The sequence below is a fragment of the Sebastes umbrosus genome, chromosome 23, assembly GCF_015220745.1.
Source record: "Sebastes umbrosus isolate fSebUmb1 chromosome 23, fSebUmb1.pri, whole genome shotgun sequence".
In the NCBI taxonomy this organism is placed as follows: Eukaryota; Metazoa; Chordata; class Actinopteri; order Perciformes; family Sebastidae; genus Sebastes; species Sebastes umbrosus.
Window position 1 is genome coordinate 5,025,103 of NC_051291.1, and position 17,913 is coordinate 5,043,015.

A 17,913-nucleotide genomic window follows, 5' to 3' on the forward strand; every position below is an offset into this window, starting at 1 on the left:
GAACCAGGCGCGGAGGTGAACTCGGGTGTGCAGCTGCAGTTTGTTTGCTATAAAACAAAAAAGGAGCAACTGTTTTTGCAGATAACCCCTCATCACACGCACTTCACTTCTGTTCCGATGTCTTGTGTGTCAATTCCTCAAAATGGGGTCTGCTGCTAAACGTACGTCTCCGCCATTTTGTGACAGGTTTTCCATTGAGCAGAGGGGTACGTGTAATGGTTGAATGTAACCCCATCAAGGAGATGTATCCGCCTGGCAGCTCACAGAGGAGCTACAGGGAGAAGGGATCAGGAGCAATTTACAACACATCCCCAGTGGAGATAGAAGTGCTTTTGAAGTGGTCAGTAAGGGATAGGAGGGCAGTTTAGAGCTGCTTTAACAAGTTCACCTGCAACAAAATGCACCATGAAAACAATAAAATCAACACTGTAGAGACTATATGTGAACCACTAAACATGTGGAGAACTAACACTATAATCATACATTATTAATTAACATCACAATATAGCCTATTTATTGCCAATTTATATCAAACTAAACCAAATCCAACTCAAAAGATAATGCTGATTATATAAAATCAATACATTGTTTTTCAATTAATATTTCCTCTCTATTACTGTTCTATATGATATGAAATAATAAAAAAAATTAAAAAAAAAAGTCACATATGTTCACCATAAAAAATGTGGAGAACTAACACTATATAAATATATGCTTTTTTTTAATTGACATCACATTATAGCCTATTTATTGCCAGGAATTCTTAAAATCAACAAGATTGCAAGATAATTTATGTCAAACTAAACCAAATCCAACTCAAAATATAATGCTGATCATATAAAATCAATCAATTAGTGTCTTTTTTTCCCCAATTAATCATCTCATCTATAAAATATGAAAATAAGGCTTAGGAAATATAAAATATGAATATAAGGCTTAGAAAATCAACAAGATTGCAAGATAATTTATGTCAAACTAAATCCAACTCAAAATATAATACTGATCATAAAAAATCAATCAATTAGTTTCATTTTTTTCCAATTATGATTTGCTCTGTATTACTGTTTTATATGATATGAAATAATAATAAAAAAGTCACAAATAAATACATTTTGGAGAGAGAGTATGACAGTCATTAGACACCTATGCAAGAAAAATAATTTTACAAGTTTACCAGCAACAAAATTGAAACATGAAAAAAAATTAAATCAACAAACACTGTAGAGACTATATGTGAACCACTAAAAAAGTGGAAAACTAACACTATAATCACAATGTTTAGTGGAAGTAAATGTTTTTAATTGACATCACAATATAGCTTATTTATTGCCTGGAATTCTTAAAATCAACAAGATTGCAAGATAATTTATGTCAAACTAAACCAAATCCAACTCAAAATCTAAATGCTAATCATATAAAAACAATCAATTATTGTCATTTTTTCCATTTAAGACTTGATCTCTATTACTGTTCTATATGATATGAAATAATAATACAAATAATAATAATAAATCACAAAATAAATACATTTTGGAGAGAGTATGCAAGAAAAATAATTTCCATAAAATGGATGTGCATGAATGTCAAAATATATTCAATGTAGTGGTAAACAGTTTGGTAAATCAACATTCAGACATTAATTAAAATAAAAAAGATATAGCCTATTTATTGCCCGGAATTCTTAAAATCAACAAGATTGCAAGATAATTTATGTCAAACTAAACCAAATCCAACTCAAAATATAATGCTGATCATATAAAATCAATCAATTTGTGTAATTTTTTTCAAATTAAGATTTGTTCTGTACAACTGTTCTATATGATATGAAATAATAATTAAAAAAATAATTAAAAAGGTCACAAAATCAATACATTTTGGAGAGAGTATGATATTCATAAGACACCTATGTAAGAAAAATATTTTCCATAAAATAGATGTGCATGAATGTCAAAATATATTCAATGTAGTGGTAAACAGTTAAGGTAAATTAACATTCAGACATTAATTAAAATAAAAAGATATAGCCTATTTATTGCCTGGAATTCTGAAAATCAACAAGATTAGTGGCGATTTATGTCAAACTAAATCCAACTCAAAATATAATGCTGATCATATAAAAATCAATCAATTTGTCATTTTTTTCCAATTAAAATTTGCTCTCTATTACTGTTCTATATGATATGAAATAATAATAAAAATACTAATAAAAAAGTCACAAAATAAATACATTTTGGAGACAGAGTATGATAGTCATAAGACATGACCACTGATGCAAGAAAAATAGTTTCCATAAAATGGATGTGCATGAATGTCAACATATATTCAGTGTAGTGGTAAACAGTTTGGTAAATCAACATTCAGACATTAATTAAAATAAAAAAAATATAGCCTATTTATTGCCCGGAATTCCAAAAATCAACAAGATAAGTGGCAATTTATGTCAAACTAAATCCAACTCAAAATATAATGCTGATCATATAAAATCAATCAATTTGTGCCATTTTTTTCCCCAATTAAGATTTTGCTCTGTATTACTATTCTATATGATATGAGACACAAAGATGTTAAAATAATAATGAAAAAGTCACAAAATAAATACATTTTGGAAAGAGTATGACAGTCATAAGACACCTATGCAAGAAAAATAATTTCCATAAAATGGATGTGCATGAATGTTAAAATATATTTAATGTAGTCGTAAACAGTTTGGTAAATTAACATTCAGACATTAATTAAAATAATAGAATATAACCTATTTATTGCCCAGAATTCTTAAAATCAACAAGATTGCAAGATAATTTATGTCAAACTAAATCCAACTTAAAATATAATGCTGATCATATAAAATCAATCAATTTGTATAATTTTTTTCCAATTAAGATGTGCTCTGTATTACTGTTCTATGTGATATGAGACACAGAGATGTCAAAAATAATAATAAAAAAAGTCACAAAATAAATAAAATTTGGAAAGAGTATGACAGTCATAAGACACCTATGCAAGAAAAATAATTTTCATAAAATGGATGTGCATGAATGTCAAAATATATTCAATGTAGTGTAAACAGTTTTATATATATATATATATCAACACTAGAGCTAATATCTATAGTATACATAATATAAATAATATATTAGAATATATATTATATTAGAATAAATATACCAGACTACTACAACTAGCTTAGAAAATATAAAATGTGAACATAAGGCTTAGAAAATATAAAATATGAACCCAAGGCTTAAAAAATATAAAATATGAACATAAGGCTTAGAAAATATAAAATGTGAACATAAAGCTTAGAAAATATAAAATATGAACATAAGGCTTAGAAAATATAGATATGAACATATTCCTGATAATACTATACTACTACTATACTATATTAATTTAACTAATATGGGTGAGGTAAGATATTTGAAGCCAAAACATGAACATAAAGCTTAGAAAATATAAAATGTGAACATAAGGCTTAGAAAATATTAAATATGAACATATTCCTGATAATACTATACTATACTACTATACTATACTATACTATACTATATTCATTTAACTAATATGGGTGAGGTAAGATATTTGAAGCCAAAATATGAACATAAAGCTTAGAAAATATAAAATATGAACATAAAGCTTAGAAAATATAAAATATGAACATATTCCTGATAATACTATACTACTATACTATACTATACTATACTATATTCATTTAACTAATATGGGTGAGGTAAGATATTTGAAGCCAAAATATGAACATAAAGCTTAGAAAATATAAAATATGAACATTAGGCTTAGAAAATATAAAATATGAACATTAGGCTTAGAAAATATAAAATATGAACATAAGGCTTAGAAAATATAAAATATGAACATAAGGCTTAGAAAATATAAAATATGAACATAAGGCTTAGAAAATATAAAATATGAACATAAAGCTTAGAAAATATAAAATATGAACATAAGGCTTAGAAAATATAAAATACGAACATAAAGCTTAGAAAATATAAAATATGAACATAAAGCTTAGAAAATATAAAATATGAACATAAGGCTTAGAAAATATAAAATACGAACATAAACCTTATTATGTGGTATTTGAATGAAATTGTTGCAGGGGTGACTATAGTTTTTTTCTTTCCCAATATAAATATTAATTTAACTAATATCAGTGAGGTAACATTTTGAAGCCAAGGCTTTATGTCAACCTGAAAAAAAAAAAATACTATTTTACCGATAAAAATGCAAGGTTTTGCCCTCTTATTACACGCCTGGTTTGGGATAACAAGGGAGCTATGTTAATTAAGTGTTATCCCCTCCCCCCACGGGACATTTCCCCAAGTACCTCCTGACCCGTTTTTCCAAACACAGAGAAACGAGTTGTCAGACGGTGCCTTGAAAAAGAAAACAGTCTCTATTGTTCCAGCAAACCGCTCTCTAGCAGCTCTCTGTGTGTACTGCTGCTTGGCTTGCAGCTTGCAGTGCCGCCTGTGGCCACAGAGGGCGCTGCACGCATGGGATAGATCCGGGGCTCCGCGGCCTTCACATCTTTTTGTCTGAGAACTGGATCCCTTCTGCCGCTCTCTCTACAACACAGTGTGCGCCGATAGCCCTCTCGGAGCCTTGCGTCCGTTTAAAACACACTGTCAGAACCACTCCAAAAACGCGAATACTACCGCCGACCACAAAGCATGCCGCAGTAATTCGAATCTGAATCGCTTTTTGTGACTGGGAACTTGGGTTTTTTTGAATCGCGTTTTTCTCTCTGTGTGTGTGTGTGTGTGTGCATCAGTCTTTATTAGCAAAAAAAAAAACCCCGCTCTTCTTTTTCTCCCAGGCTTATTTCTTCTTTAACTTTTTAAACACTCAGCTTCGCGAATGACTGAGCGCCGGCGGAGTATTATGGGTGTCTTGGTGTCTTAAAGGACGTGCGACTTGGAAGAAGTGAAGAGGATTTTAACCGTATTTTCTGCATGCAAAAACAATGGCAAATTCGACGGGGAAAAATCTACTAGATCAGCGGAGGAAAGGACAGGCTTTCCTGGACGAGCTGCGGCAATTTCACCAAAGCAGAGGGTGAGATATTATGAGCATGTTTATATTATACTCCTCAAAGAATATAACTTTAAATGAATGCATTTGCAAGTGCGAGTTTTTTGCTGAAATGTATTTCTTGCCGCAGATCGCCGTTCAGGAAGATTCCTATCGTGGGTGGCAAAGAGCTGGACCTGAATGCTCTGTATATCAGAGTCGTCGCTTTAGGTGGATTTGCTAAGGTGAGTTGTGGAACTAAAAGTGTTATTCTCTGCTGGACTAACTCACGGTAACAACCATACAAGTGTAACTGGCTCTCTTCTGATCATTGTTATTAAAAAAACGCGTTTCGTTTTCGGCCTAGTGTGCTAGTTTTGCCTGTTAATGCAATGTGGTTGGCTTGTGTTTGTTGTGTGGTTTTTGAATTGAAGAGGAGTGAGTGAGTTTGTGAGCGACGACTCAAAAATTAGCGGGCAACATCGATTATCGAGGCAACCGGGAGGAAAAAAAAACAACCGCCAACGGCTTTTTAACGGCTTCGCGTTTTTCGCCTCCCCCAGCAGCGGCATTTTTTTACCGGTAGTTTGAGAAGCTTCATGTCTCTTTCTCTTCGCCATTAGCCATCTTTCTTCGGCTTCAACACAACATGTAGGCCTCAACAAGGCCCCATGTTAAGTGAATACAACTAAACAGATAGCTAAAAAAAGCGAAATTGTCGAAATTTAAACAGCTTTTTGCCGCAACGGTAGTTTCACACTTAAATGGAGTTCTGAGACGTTAACGGCAAAAATTTGAAAAGTTAGCTTGTTAGCTCACAATGCTAACTAGCCTCAACTGTAACCCACCTAAAGGGGGACTTTTAATGTGGCTAAATATGTTTGGATAATTTAAACTCTGTTATGCTAAACATACAACTAAGTAGTTTGATTGTTTTTTAAAGCATTTTTTTTTTAAATTTTAATCAGTTTGAGAAAGTTATTGATTAATGATCATGGCCTCATTGAGAGGGGGTAAACCTGTAGCAGATGGTTGCAGCAGCAGTGTGTGTGTGTAACTGGCTCTTTTCTTATGTGTTGTTGTTGTGCTTTATCTCCTCCTCTCTCAGGTCTCAGACAAGAACCAGTGGATTGATCTTGGGGAAGAGTTTCACTTGCCGAGGAGTTGTTCCAACGCTGCATTTGCTTTAAAACAGTACTACCTTCGGTGAGTAAAACTAAAAAGCATGCAGCCACAGCTCCATGCAGCAGCAGCAGCTCTCCTCCTCCTCAGGTAGCATGTGGGAAGTGTTTACAAATGTGGAGATGCAGCCAGTCAGCAGGATCTAGCTTCTCCACAATCCTCTCTCCGCTTCCTCTCTGCTAGGAAGCTGCACAATTAAAAGCAAGGTTTATACTGTGTATCATGACATGATAAGATGTACACACCTGGCCTCTTCCAGATAAGAACACTGATCTGCATGCTTGCCAACATTGAGACCTCAAACACAGGGTGTGGGGTCCTCCCAGGAAATTTGAGTTTCAGAGACTTCCTGCATTCTGGTGACTTTTTAAAGAACCAGTGGATTGATCTCGGGGAAGAGTTTAACTTGCCGAGGAGTTGTTCCAACGCTGCATTTGCTTTAAAACAGTACTACCTTCGGTGAGTAAAAATAAAAGCATGCAAGCTCCATGCAGCAGCAGCTCTCCTCCTCCTCAGGTAGCATGTGGCAAGTGTTTACAAATGTTGAGATACAGCCAGTCAGCAGGATCTAGCCTCTCTCTGCTCCTCTCTGCTAGGAAGCAGCACAATTAAAAGCAAGGTTTATACTGTGTACATTTGTCATGACATGATAAGATGCACACACCTGGCCTCTTCCACATAAGAAAATAACAATCTGATCTGCAATACTTGTCAAGCTTGAGACCTCTCTGCTCCTCTCTGTTAGGGAGCAGCACAATTAAAAGCAAGGTTTATACTGTGTATATTTGTCATGACATGATGGATGTACACACATGTCCTCTTCCACATAAGAACACTGATCTGCATACTTGCCAACCTTGAGACCTCAAAAATAGGGTCTGAGGTCTCCCCAGGAAAATTTGAGTTTCAGACACTTCCTGCATTCTGGTGACTTTTTAAAGAATGAAAATAATAAGTAGGCTAACTGCAACATAATTTTAATGTCAAATATGCCTATTCTAATTTTTACTTTTAATTCTCAGGAAAGAATAAGTCGCCCCTCTGGCGTGAACTTGTGTGAAAACATCAGTTTTTATGCATTTTTGAGTATTTCTTTCTCTTTAGTACTCTCTATTTCTCTCTGTCTCTCACTCAGACACACTGCGCTCAGAACCCGTTATTTCTAATGGCTTGCGTTGCACCTGCATCGAGCAAACCCCAACTTTGGGTGCTGCACGCTTGAGATGTGCAGCGAGCGCAGCTCAAACTTGATCAGCTCTCTTCTGCTGGGAAATGACATTTGGTGTAGCTGGTCTTCTCTCTCCTCTCCTCTCCTCTCCGCTCCTCTCTGCTAGGAAGCTGCACAATTAAAAGAAAGTTTATACTGTGTACATTTGTCATGACATGGTAGATGTACACACCTGGCCTCTTCCACATAAGAAAACAACACACTGATCTGTATACTTGTCAACTTTGAGACCTCAAAAATAGGGTTTGGGGTCCTCCAGGAAAACTTGAGTTTCAGAGACTTCCTGCATTCTGGTGACTTTTAAAGAATGAAAAACATGCAACAGCATTTTTATGTCAAATAGGCCTGCTTTAATTTTACTTTTAATTCTCAGGAAAGAATAATTCGCCCCTCTGGTGTGAACTTGTGTGAATCTCTGGCGTAAACGAACATCAGTCTTTATTCATTTTTGAGTATTTCTTTCTCTTTAGTACTCTCCATTTCTCTCTCTGTCTCTCACTCACTGAAGGCCCTTTCAGACACAACGCAACAACGGCACACACTGCGCTCTGAAACACGTTATTTCTAATGGCTTGCGTCGCACCTGTGTCGAGCAAAGCCCAACTTTGCACGCTGAGATGTGCAGCGAACGCAGCTCAAACTTGATGTGTCTCGTGATCAGCTCTCTTCCGCTTGGAAACGACATTTGGTGTAGCTGTATTGTCGTCCGTGTGGATACAGTAGAGCTTATACACTCTGTACAGTGCCAGAAACAGATTGTGATAACAAAAAAAAAGGTGTGACGGGAGTCTTCCTGGAAAATCAGGAGGGTTGGCAAGTAAGCTGATCTGGCTTTTATAAAAAGAAATATCTGGTCTTTTTCTGTATTTTGGAACATAGTTTTGAAGAACACTCTTAAGGAGCATTTGTCTGCAATGACCTTTAACCATTCCTTTCTGAAAATGCTGTAGCCACAGGGTGTTTTGGGGGTTTGATACAGCACTAATGATTGAGCAGCTCTGGTTAGCTGTAACGTGCATATTACATTCTGCCTCCGAGTCTCGACACAAGTCAGCTGCCAGTGATGGGGAGTCTGGTGGAAACGCAGCTCTCCTCCTCCTCAGGTAGCATGTGGGAAGTGTTTACAAATGTGGAGTTGCAGCCAGTCAGCAGGATCTAGCCTCTCTCCGCTCTTCTCTGCTAGGAAGCAGCACAATTAAAGCAAGGTCTATACTGAGTGCATTTGTCATTGACATGGTAGATATACACACCGGCCTCTTCCACAAGAACACTCTGATCTGCCTTTTAGTAAAAGAAATATCTAGTCTCTTCTGTATTTTAAGTCTGGAACATAGTTTTGAAGATCACTCTTGTGGAGCGTTTGCCTGTAATGACCCCTAAACCATACACTTAATGGCGGTTATTCCTTTCTGGAACTGCTGCAGGCCGTTTTGGGTTTGATACAGCACTAATGATTGAGCAGCTCTGGGTGCTGTAACGTGCATATTACATTCTGCCTCGGAGTCTCGACACAAGTCAGCTGCCAGTGATGGGGAGTTCTGGTGGAAATCTCCTCAACAGCTGGCATTTGTGGTTTTGGTGGTGGTGGTGCTGCGTTCTCTATGCTCCCTTTTCTCCCCCCACTTCATGCAACGACCGTTCCCATCACTAGCACCTGCGTGCAGGGGATTACACCTCTGTAGCAGAGAAACGCTTGTAGCCTCGCACAGATGTGTTACAGGCAACTGCAGGTCATGGGTTGATGGCAGCGGCCAATTATCTGTGCATTTTTTACTAAGTTGGCTGTTGCGAGTGTTGCAGTTAATTTGCTTACCAACTGATGAGACTTGTTGCTTCTCAAAAGTTCACAGATTAACATCAAGCGTTGGCTGCACGGGCAAAACTCCTGAGGTCAATCCGTGTACCATAATGGCCACAAACCACTATTTACATGCCACATATTTAGTGTATAATGACGGAATACGTTATAAAGCGTTTTCTCTAAAGCGGGAGACTGTAATTTGGTGTAATGCTCTGACAAGACAGTTGTTTCGGGTCTGTTCTTTGAGTGGAAGCAGCTATAGTGCATCTAATTTATGCGTGAACTTCTCAGTAAAACGCTAACATTCAGAAATCTGTCTTTGTCCGACAGGCTTAGTTTTGCCTAAAGTACCTGTCACAGAAAGTCAGCTGATGATCGGATTTGTTGAGCCTCTATAATACTTTATATTTGGACACAGTTTGGCTGTCTAATGTGTCTGTTATCTCATGTCAGAAAGTGGTTTATAAATACCTTGTTCTGCAGATGACAAGACATTAACATCATGGCTATTTTTTTAAAGAATCAGTTAATTTTTTCACAATATTTGGATGAGCAAAGGAGGAGCGGCATGCTGGATATCACCCTTGTATCGCGGTGGTCGCTGTGTAGTGTTTATCTAAGGCAGTTCAGTGTAGTGGATGTCAGAGGCAGCAGGCGGGCAGCTCGACTTGTCTTGCCTCAACTAAGGCTGATAAATAGATAGACACTATCCTCGCCTCCCTCATGCTGCTTTTTTTTTGTGCTGACGGGAGTACGATAGACATTTTTTTTCTTTCTTTCTCCAGTTTTTCCATGCATAAGTAGGCTAACAACATGGGGGAGATGTTCATTCTGCCCTCATCCAGGGAGGTCAGAGGTCATAGCTAGTTACACGGTGGATATGTGCTCAGTGGAGCTGGTTCCCGCTGCTCAAGGACGCTTAAGCTGGGTGGATGTTTGCTAATATCATGTGTTAATCTTGATTATCCAGTTGAATGGCCATCTGCAACTGGGCAATTTTAAGCTGCGTGTGCATTTTTAAGACTTTGCACTGCCAACTGAAATCATTTATAGATGCATGTTTTGTAGATGATGATTAGATAATGAACCCAACTTTCCTGATGTTTTTTTTACTTGAGTGAATTAAAATGAGGTTGGACTGAAGGATACTCCATGGCTGCAGCAGGGATCAGGGACTTTTCTGATGCTGTCTGTTGACCACGGCTACATCCACAATAATACGTTTTAAAACGCATAACTTTTGCTATGTTTATGCGTAGCGTCCACACTACTCCGGCGTTTTCGAGCCCCTAAAACAGAGACTTTTGAAAACGTCACAATGTTTTAGATTTAGACTTGGTCTTAAACGAAAATTCTTATTAGTTTTAGTTTTCAATCAACGAAAAAGCCATTACAGTTTAGTCAACTTTTGGTCATTACTTTAGTGAAAATGTTTTCTCTTATTTTTGTCAGCTATTTTCAACATTTAATCTTAGTCCTGTTTAGTCATCAGATTATTTTGAACATTTCTGTCATTTTAGTCAAACTTATTTCACATAAGATTTTATTAGGGCTGCACAATTTTGAATTAATTTATATTGTGAAATATATTTACTGAATTTTTGTAATGAAATATCTGAACATGTTTATGTAACTACTGTATTGAGCTTCCTAAAGTATAGAAAAAATAAGTATGCGTGAATGGTCGTGTGATATGTGTTTTCAAGCGTGGTTGTATGGACGGAAATTAATTCTGAAACGGCCCTAAAACGCTCATCTGGACGTAGATTGTTCTCAACGTATTAGTGTGAATGTAGCCCAAGTTCCCCCGTATGAGGCTCTCTCTGGTCAGCACCTCCTACTCAGAGCAGAGTAATAAGCAGCGCTGAAGTTCCGTGCCAGCTCCCGCTGCCGACTATTTGATATCTGAATGTCACCCGGTAATAAGCGAGCGACGCTTGCCAGAATTTTTTTTTTTTTTTCCAGCTCGTTTTCAACTTGTTGAAGCGCTGCTTGGACATCAGTCCCACCAACGGAGCTGATTTCACTTCATCTTTGGGATGGGGGGAGGAAGGATTCACACTCTGGATCAAAGCGTTGGCATCGAATCACACCGACACACTAAAGGGCATAGTTGAAACGCAGCCCGGCTTTTGGCTCACTTCATTAGCAAGATCGAAGCAAAAGATATAAATTTAAATGAAGAGGTGTTCAGGTGCGAGAAAATTGCTGATATAAAGGGGCAAGTGTTAAATAGTGAGCGTGGTAAAAAAGCTTCCACAGGCCGCGAACGAGCTTTAAAGTTTGAGTAAAAATTTAAAAGGTTTTTTGAAACAGTATTACAACATAGCACCCACATTATCTTTAATAGTTGATGTGCAATGTTCAGGGACTGACCTGTTTCCCCCCCAGATCTATTCCCGTGACTAGAGAACCTTTTACATTTCTATAATTTGACATACATTTATGTTCTACATCTGTGCACTCTGTTTCAGTGGATTAGGTTAGAGTTACCAGCGGCTGCTTCCAGTTTTCCTGAGGCTACACTAATTTGGATGATTCTCAGTCAATACTCTTTCCCATCTCCATGCTTTTCCTCTTCCATTAGTAGTTTCTTATGATTTTGGGAGTGGTTTTCACTAAGCTCTCAGCCCTCACGGGACAACAAAAGTCCTGATTTCTTCTTTCTTTTCTTTCCCCCAGTAAAACACCGTCCAGTTCTTCTTCTTCTTCAGGGGCACTCTGTAATTTGAGAGCGAATGAAAGGTGTTTTGAAATGAGGCCTCTGGTGTTGCTACAGTCTTTTGACTTCTTTTCCCCCCAAAACTGCAGCACGCTGAACACAGAAGCCAAGTCAGCTGACAGATACCCTGGCTCAACCTTTGTTTGCCCTCTCCACTGCATCCCCATTGGGAGGAAATCAGGCCCAGGAGGCACAGACGTGTAGAAACCGCTGACTTAATTTGTAATTCTGTTAGCTCAAATGTTCAAATTGTCTTGATGAGGTTCATACTGGGGTTGTCGGTCGGTTAAAATATTTAATCGCATGATTGTCCGTAGTTAATCGCGATTAATCACACACTTTTCATGTGTTCAAATTGTACCTTAAGGGGAGATTTGTCAAGTATTTAATACTCTTATCAACATTGGAGTGGGCAGATATACTTACTTTATGCAAATGTATGTATACATTTATTATTAGAAATCAATAAACAAAACAATGATAAATATGGTCCAGAAACTATATACGACTATTGCTGTGAAAACATTTCCTTCAAACAACTGGATTTATTCAAGTTTCTCGCCACTTTTACAAGGTTACATTTGAACACATTATGATAATGTTATTTACCTTCGCCCAATACTAATTTTTACTGAGCAGAGCGTGAACGCCTCATAATGTAACTCAATGGCACCTCCTTTAATGTTAGTAGCTCCGTTATTTAACCAAGCAGGACTGTGCTGCCCACCGGCTGCTAACAGGTAACGTTACTGACTCTCCTCCTGCCAATTTCAACACGGATTTGTTTTTCACAGTGTAGCATTATCGGGGGGAAAAGTACGGTGCATCCCCTTTTAGTTTAGTAGAAGTAGCGCCACGCTTTTGAGCTCTTTTTTTTTCTCTCCATTGTGGCTCCGGTACCAAACAAACTGTAACATGATACAACGTGCGTGTGCGTCATTGTGCACTGTCGGAAAACATCAATACAGAAGAATCGATAGTCATGAAGTTTTCCCTGCCTGCCAATGTGGCGGGTGGCCTGATGATTTTATCCGCCACTGCTGACAATTTACCCACATTTGGCAGGTGGCGGGTGCTAATTTCAGACCCCGCATATTCTTACTATTGATACAATAGATTATTTACCTTGCAAAATCGATTTTAGATCGATGTGTCCTCCGTGAAGGACAACTTGCCGAGTACCTATCATCAATGTAATTGGATCGTAGGAATATAAATCGATACACTGATGTAGGAGATGAATCCTTACACCCCTAGTTAACATGTCATTACTGCGTTAACTTTGGCAGTTCGTACACATGGTTGGAAATGTCTCCTGTCTTGTCATATGGCATTTATTGTGAGGAATAACATTAATCCAGTTGGCATTTTTAGCATTTTTAAACTGAACTTTGATTTGATGAGCACATGCAGCAGTGATCTATCGAAGGTCTTTTGATTCATCAGTGTTGGGTTGCAATAGTAAACTATAGAGATCAGGTTTCACCTTTTTAACCCCATGCTGTAATATGAGGCTTTTAGCTCTGCTGCCAAAGACAGTTTCTACTGTCCACACTGATTATAGAAAAAGAAACCACCTCTTGAACATGCTGCTTCCGATACAGTGAAATAATTACACCACACTTTCATCCGTCCCGTTAACTGTTTGTGGTGTAGAGAAGCAGGTGCGATCAGATTTCGCAGGTTTACTCACTTCAGTCGATATTTGAATGTTTCACTTTTTGATATCAGTCCTCCGGTTGGCCATGTGTTTCTCAACGGTTACTAGCTTGTGACCCCACTTTTAGGTCCCAAAATTCTCACGACCCCAGCAATTAGACAGTGTTTTAGTGGTCATGTGAATTTGAGCATGACATACATTTCCCACTCTATTTTCCAGCCGGCTGCAAGTGGATTATAATTAATAGTATTTCAAACTTCTTGTGAAAAATTGTCAAATAAATATTATTATATTAATCTTAAAGATCTCCTGTGACTCTGTCCAGATATCACAAAATAACATGTGGGCGTCTGAACCAAAGATTTATAAACACTTTAGGCTTCGTCCACACTAAAACATTGTCGTTTGAAAACAGCGTTTTAAAAAAGAGACAAAACTCCAGTGTTTTTTGACAACAGTCAATGCTGCCATTTGTGACTGAAAACGCTATTTTATTTGTAATATTTTATTGTTCAACACAAGCCATTTCGGTAGAATATGACGGTAGATTAGAAATAGTTTTGTTTTACTTTTGTACGGCACCTTTTAGGCAGATGTTTTACTGGCGTCTGGTAGTCGCTTTCAGTCCAAAATGGCAGAAGTTTCACTTCTTTCACCTCTTAGCAATATACGTTCTTTGCGAGCAGCATTATATAATGCGGAATTTAACTGCACAAGAGCTGCTAGCATAGACAGCAAGATCAGCAACGCTCGTAAGTCGTCATCCGTGTTGAAATTAACCGCTGGTGGTCGAGGCCGATGTCGTTTGTTTTCTTCCGGAAAAGGTTCACGTGATGGAGCGTGGCGAATCAGGAAAGGCCACGTTGTGACTTATGAGACCCCAATCATGAAGCGAACGTGGGTGTCTCCGTCATCATTTTTAAAGGTCTTTGTTTCTGCCCGTCCAGACTAAAACGCAACTCCGGAGTTTTAAAACTAAAACGGGGTCAGCAGCGTTTTCAAACATCTCCATTTTAGGGGCTTGAAAACGCCGGAGCAGTGTGGACGATAGTGTTAAACGTAGCAAAAGTTATGTGTTTTACAAACGTATTAGTGTGGATGTAGCCTTAAATTAACCACTGGAGAGAAACAGAAGTTCAAATTAGATTTTCAGATAACATACTTCAGGCAATTCACACCTGATTTGGGCTCGAAAAACATGTGATATCACTGTTACTGCTGAAAAACAAAACGAAACATTGAACTATTGCCCAGCCTAACACCACAGACACATTTACACTACCTTTTTTTTCTGCTCGGCGGGTGTTAATTTTCACACATGGTTATGAGATTATTCTGGGTACCATCATTCTTGTTGGTCCCTCTCTGCCACCCCGTGTATGTCGGTAGACTCTCCAGCTCGTCTGAAACATCTGGATGAAGTGGCCTTTGATCTGGCTTGCATTAGCAGTGTTTGTATTCCCCCCTCCTTATCCAAGCTGCTGCTCCGACTGAAGAGAAGCTCCGATGGCTGTGTGGACCAGTGTGTGTCTGTTTCTGTCTTTTCTTTTTATAATACAGCATAATAAGAGACTTCTAACAAAATAAGAGCGGTAGAGCAAACTTGCTATCACAGATAACATCTGAAGGCTCTTGAGACTTTGTGTTTTTGGCCTGTCTGTAATTTGACCTGCCTTCCAGCAGTGTTGGCCAACACTGATAGCATAATCTTCTTCTCTCAGTTTCCTTGCAAACTAGCAGATTGGCGCATCCGCCTTGTACTGAACCTAGAATCTGGCTTTACAGTTTCATCAGATAGATTATATGGTAAAAGTGTTTGTTCTTGGTGTAATGTAGGCTACAGCTCTTCAGTAGAAGTAGAATCACTTCATTTGCTAAGTGCATTTTACACATAACTGGAGTTTGTTCTGTGTGTTGTGTCCATCCCAAGTAATAGGAACTAGTGTCTTGTCAGAAGCAGTCCAGGGGTGTTTGGAAAAATATATGGGCAATATTTGTCTTTTTTCCCCTGTAAATTCGGTAAATTATTAACCTGTAAATCGCAATTCAAAGCATGTGCGAATAGGAACTGACAGTTGGAGTCGGGCCATATTACGCACGTTCTTGTTGCACTGATTTCCCGATGTGTCTTTAGTCACAAAACAGGGCAGTGACTAAATGACAATGAAGCCGTCTTTAGTGGCTGCAGTCTGATGATCGATTGGTGCTGTCAATTCATGAATCATATTTGAGACCATAAACTGTATGTGCAGTCGTTCAACCCCGATCATTTAATAGCATAGTTATGTTCATTTGGAGGCTGCAAGCAGAGGCGTCCTTCATCTAACGCCATCGTGCTCTTTTTTTAAATAGTGTCGGACTGTTCAGCCCAGTCTACGAGGTGATTTACTTTGTTTAATGGATGAAGAGTAGCCTATAGGCTGTTGGATGTTTCAGTAGAATTAGACTTTCACATTAAAGGTGCTTTATATGGGATTGGGAGCATTTGTATTGCCCCCCAACGGCTCTCAACATGGCGACAGCGAGCCGGCGGCCTGCAGCTAACGGTGCTAAAAGTGCAAACAACAGCGAGTGCTGACAGAGTTTACAAGAAAAACCCCAGTATATGACTGTGATATAGGCAAAAAAAAAAAAAAAAAACATTTTAAAGCTTGGGGACAATTCACAATTTTGTTTTTGTGCATAATGCATACGAGATCGCAAGAGCTAGCTAGCCACCTGAGGTCATGACATTTCCATGAACTGCGCTGGGTGGTGTAACCATTCACGTCACAATTTGCAGGACTGTAGTGACTCAAGACAACTGATGTAGTCATCCATGTAAATTTTTGACTGAAAATACACTTTTTGTGCACGTTGACATTTTACTCTTGCAAAAACAAAACATCTAATTAATGTGATGCATCACCCAGCACTAACTTAGTGTATTTATTGAGCCTCGCACCTGACAAAAAAACCTGTTTATGATGAATGACACAATAAGGGAAATGGTGAAATCCAAAAAATAAACAGCAGCTGCAGATGGGGGAAGAGGGGATCGACCTTTAACGTCTTCCGACCACACAGTCGAGGCAAACGGTAGTAATTTAAAACAAGCACTTAGGGACAGGGTTGATATTTTGGGGGGAAAAGAAGGTGGATTCACTAACAAAAAAACTGGAGCTTTTTTTTCTAGAATTACATAATATAAAATGGATAGTCCAGGTTAGAATATACATCAAGTATATTTCCATGGAGGTGGTGTTCGTTCACACTGAAAAGCAATCACACACAGAGTCCAACTTACTAAAAAGGAAAACATCTTTTCCTTGACATGTATCACCCGTGTTGGCGGTGATCTGGAGGAACCGGTGTGAGCTTAGTTTGAACCCAGGAAATGCCGCTAACCATGGAGCCGCCGTGCCATTGAGATAGACACGGCTAACTGAAATGGTTGCACTTATATAAAAGGGTTGAGTTGTACTGGTAGCTTATATAGTTTTTGTGTGCTGTCCTTTTCCATTAGCATACATGCATTGACCACACAGGTGAAACAGACTCATCCTTTGCACTTACGTGAGTCACAGGAATCCCATTTAGAGCACAGTGTCAGTACTGCAATGAAGTGAGGATATTCTGCCATGTCTTAGATATGAACAGTGTCTCCCACAGGATTTTGTGAGTGTGCGGTGGGAGGACCTTCAGGCGTGTGCGGGGGGCAGGCTTTCCTGGAAGAAAATGTTGTACATGTTAAAGTTAAATGCATCAATCTGGTGCACTTTGAGAGCAAAATTGTGCTCTTTGTAAACAATTTTGTGCCCTCACCTTGGTGGAATTTGACCAACTACTCAAGTACTGTACTTAGGTACAATTTTGAGGTACTTGTACTTAACTTGAGTATTTCCATTTTATGTAACTTTATACTTCTACTCACTACATCTCAGAGGGAAATATTCAGTGGCTGCCATGTTGCACCGCCATGTTTCTACAGTAGCCCAGAACGGACAAACCAAACTCGCCGCCACTTTCTCTCTCTCTCTCTCGCTTCACCACTCACTTCCCACCTACACACACACACTCTAAGCACTCTACTCTTCCAACAACTGACTTTATAGAGGGGCCATTCGCGTTTTCATGTCGGCTACTGTAGCTCTCCAACATGCTTGGCGCACAGGAGAAGTTGTAATCTTCAGCCTCACCGCTAGATACCACCAGATCCTACACACTGATCCCTTAAGCAGCATCTTGAACTGTGGTATTACTACTTTCACTTAAGTACTTCTTCCACCGCTGCACAATTTCATCATTAACTC

At 38.4% G+C, this 17,913-nt stretch overlaps 1 protein-coding gene across 5 annotated transcripts in view; it reads left to right on the top strand.

Annotated features, from left to right (window-relative positions):
- arid2 (AT rich interactive domain 2 (ARID, RFX-like)) overlaps positions 1–17,913 on the top strand; it is a 44,801-nt gene continuing 26,888 nt past the window's right edge. Inside the window, exons 1-4 of one of the 5 annotated variants that reach the window (XM_037760333.1) lie at positions 1–340; positions 4,835–5,073; positions 5,180–5,273; positions 6,137–6,234. In XM_037760333.1, coding sequence (XP_037616261.1) covers positions 4,982–5,073; positions 5,180–5,273; positions 6,137–6,234 — 284 coding nt within the window. In that variant the 5' untranslated portion in view covers positions 1–340; positions 4,835–4,981. Of the gene's footprint in view, positions 341–4,047; positions 5,074–5,179; positions 5,274–6,136; positions 6,235–6,430; positions 6,670–17,913 lie in introns of those variants that run through there. The other 4 variants (XM_037760334.1, XM_037760335.1, XM_037760332.1 and 1 more) reach the window with 4 other exon arrangements.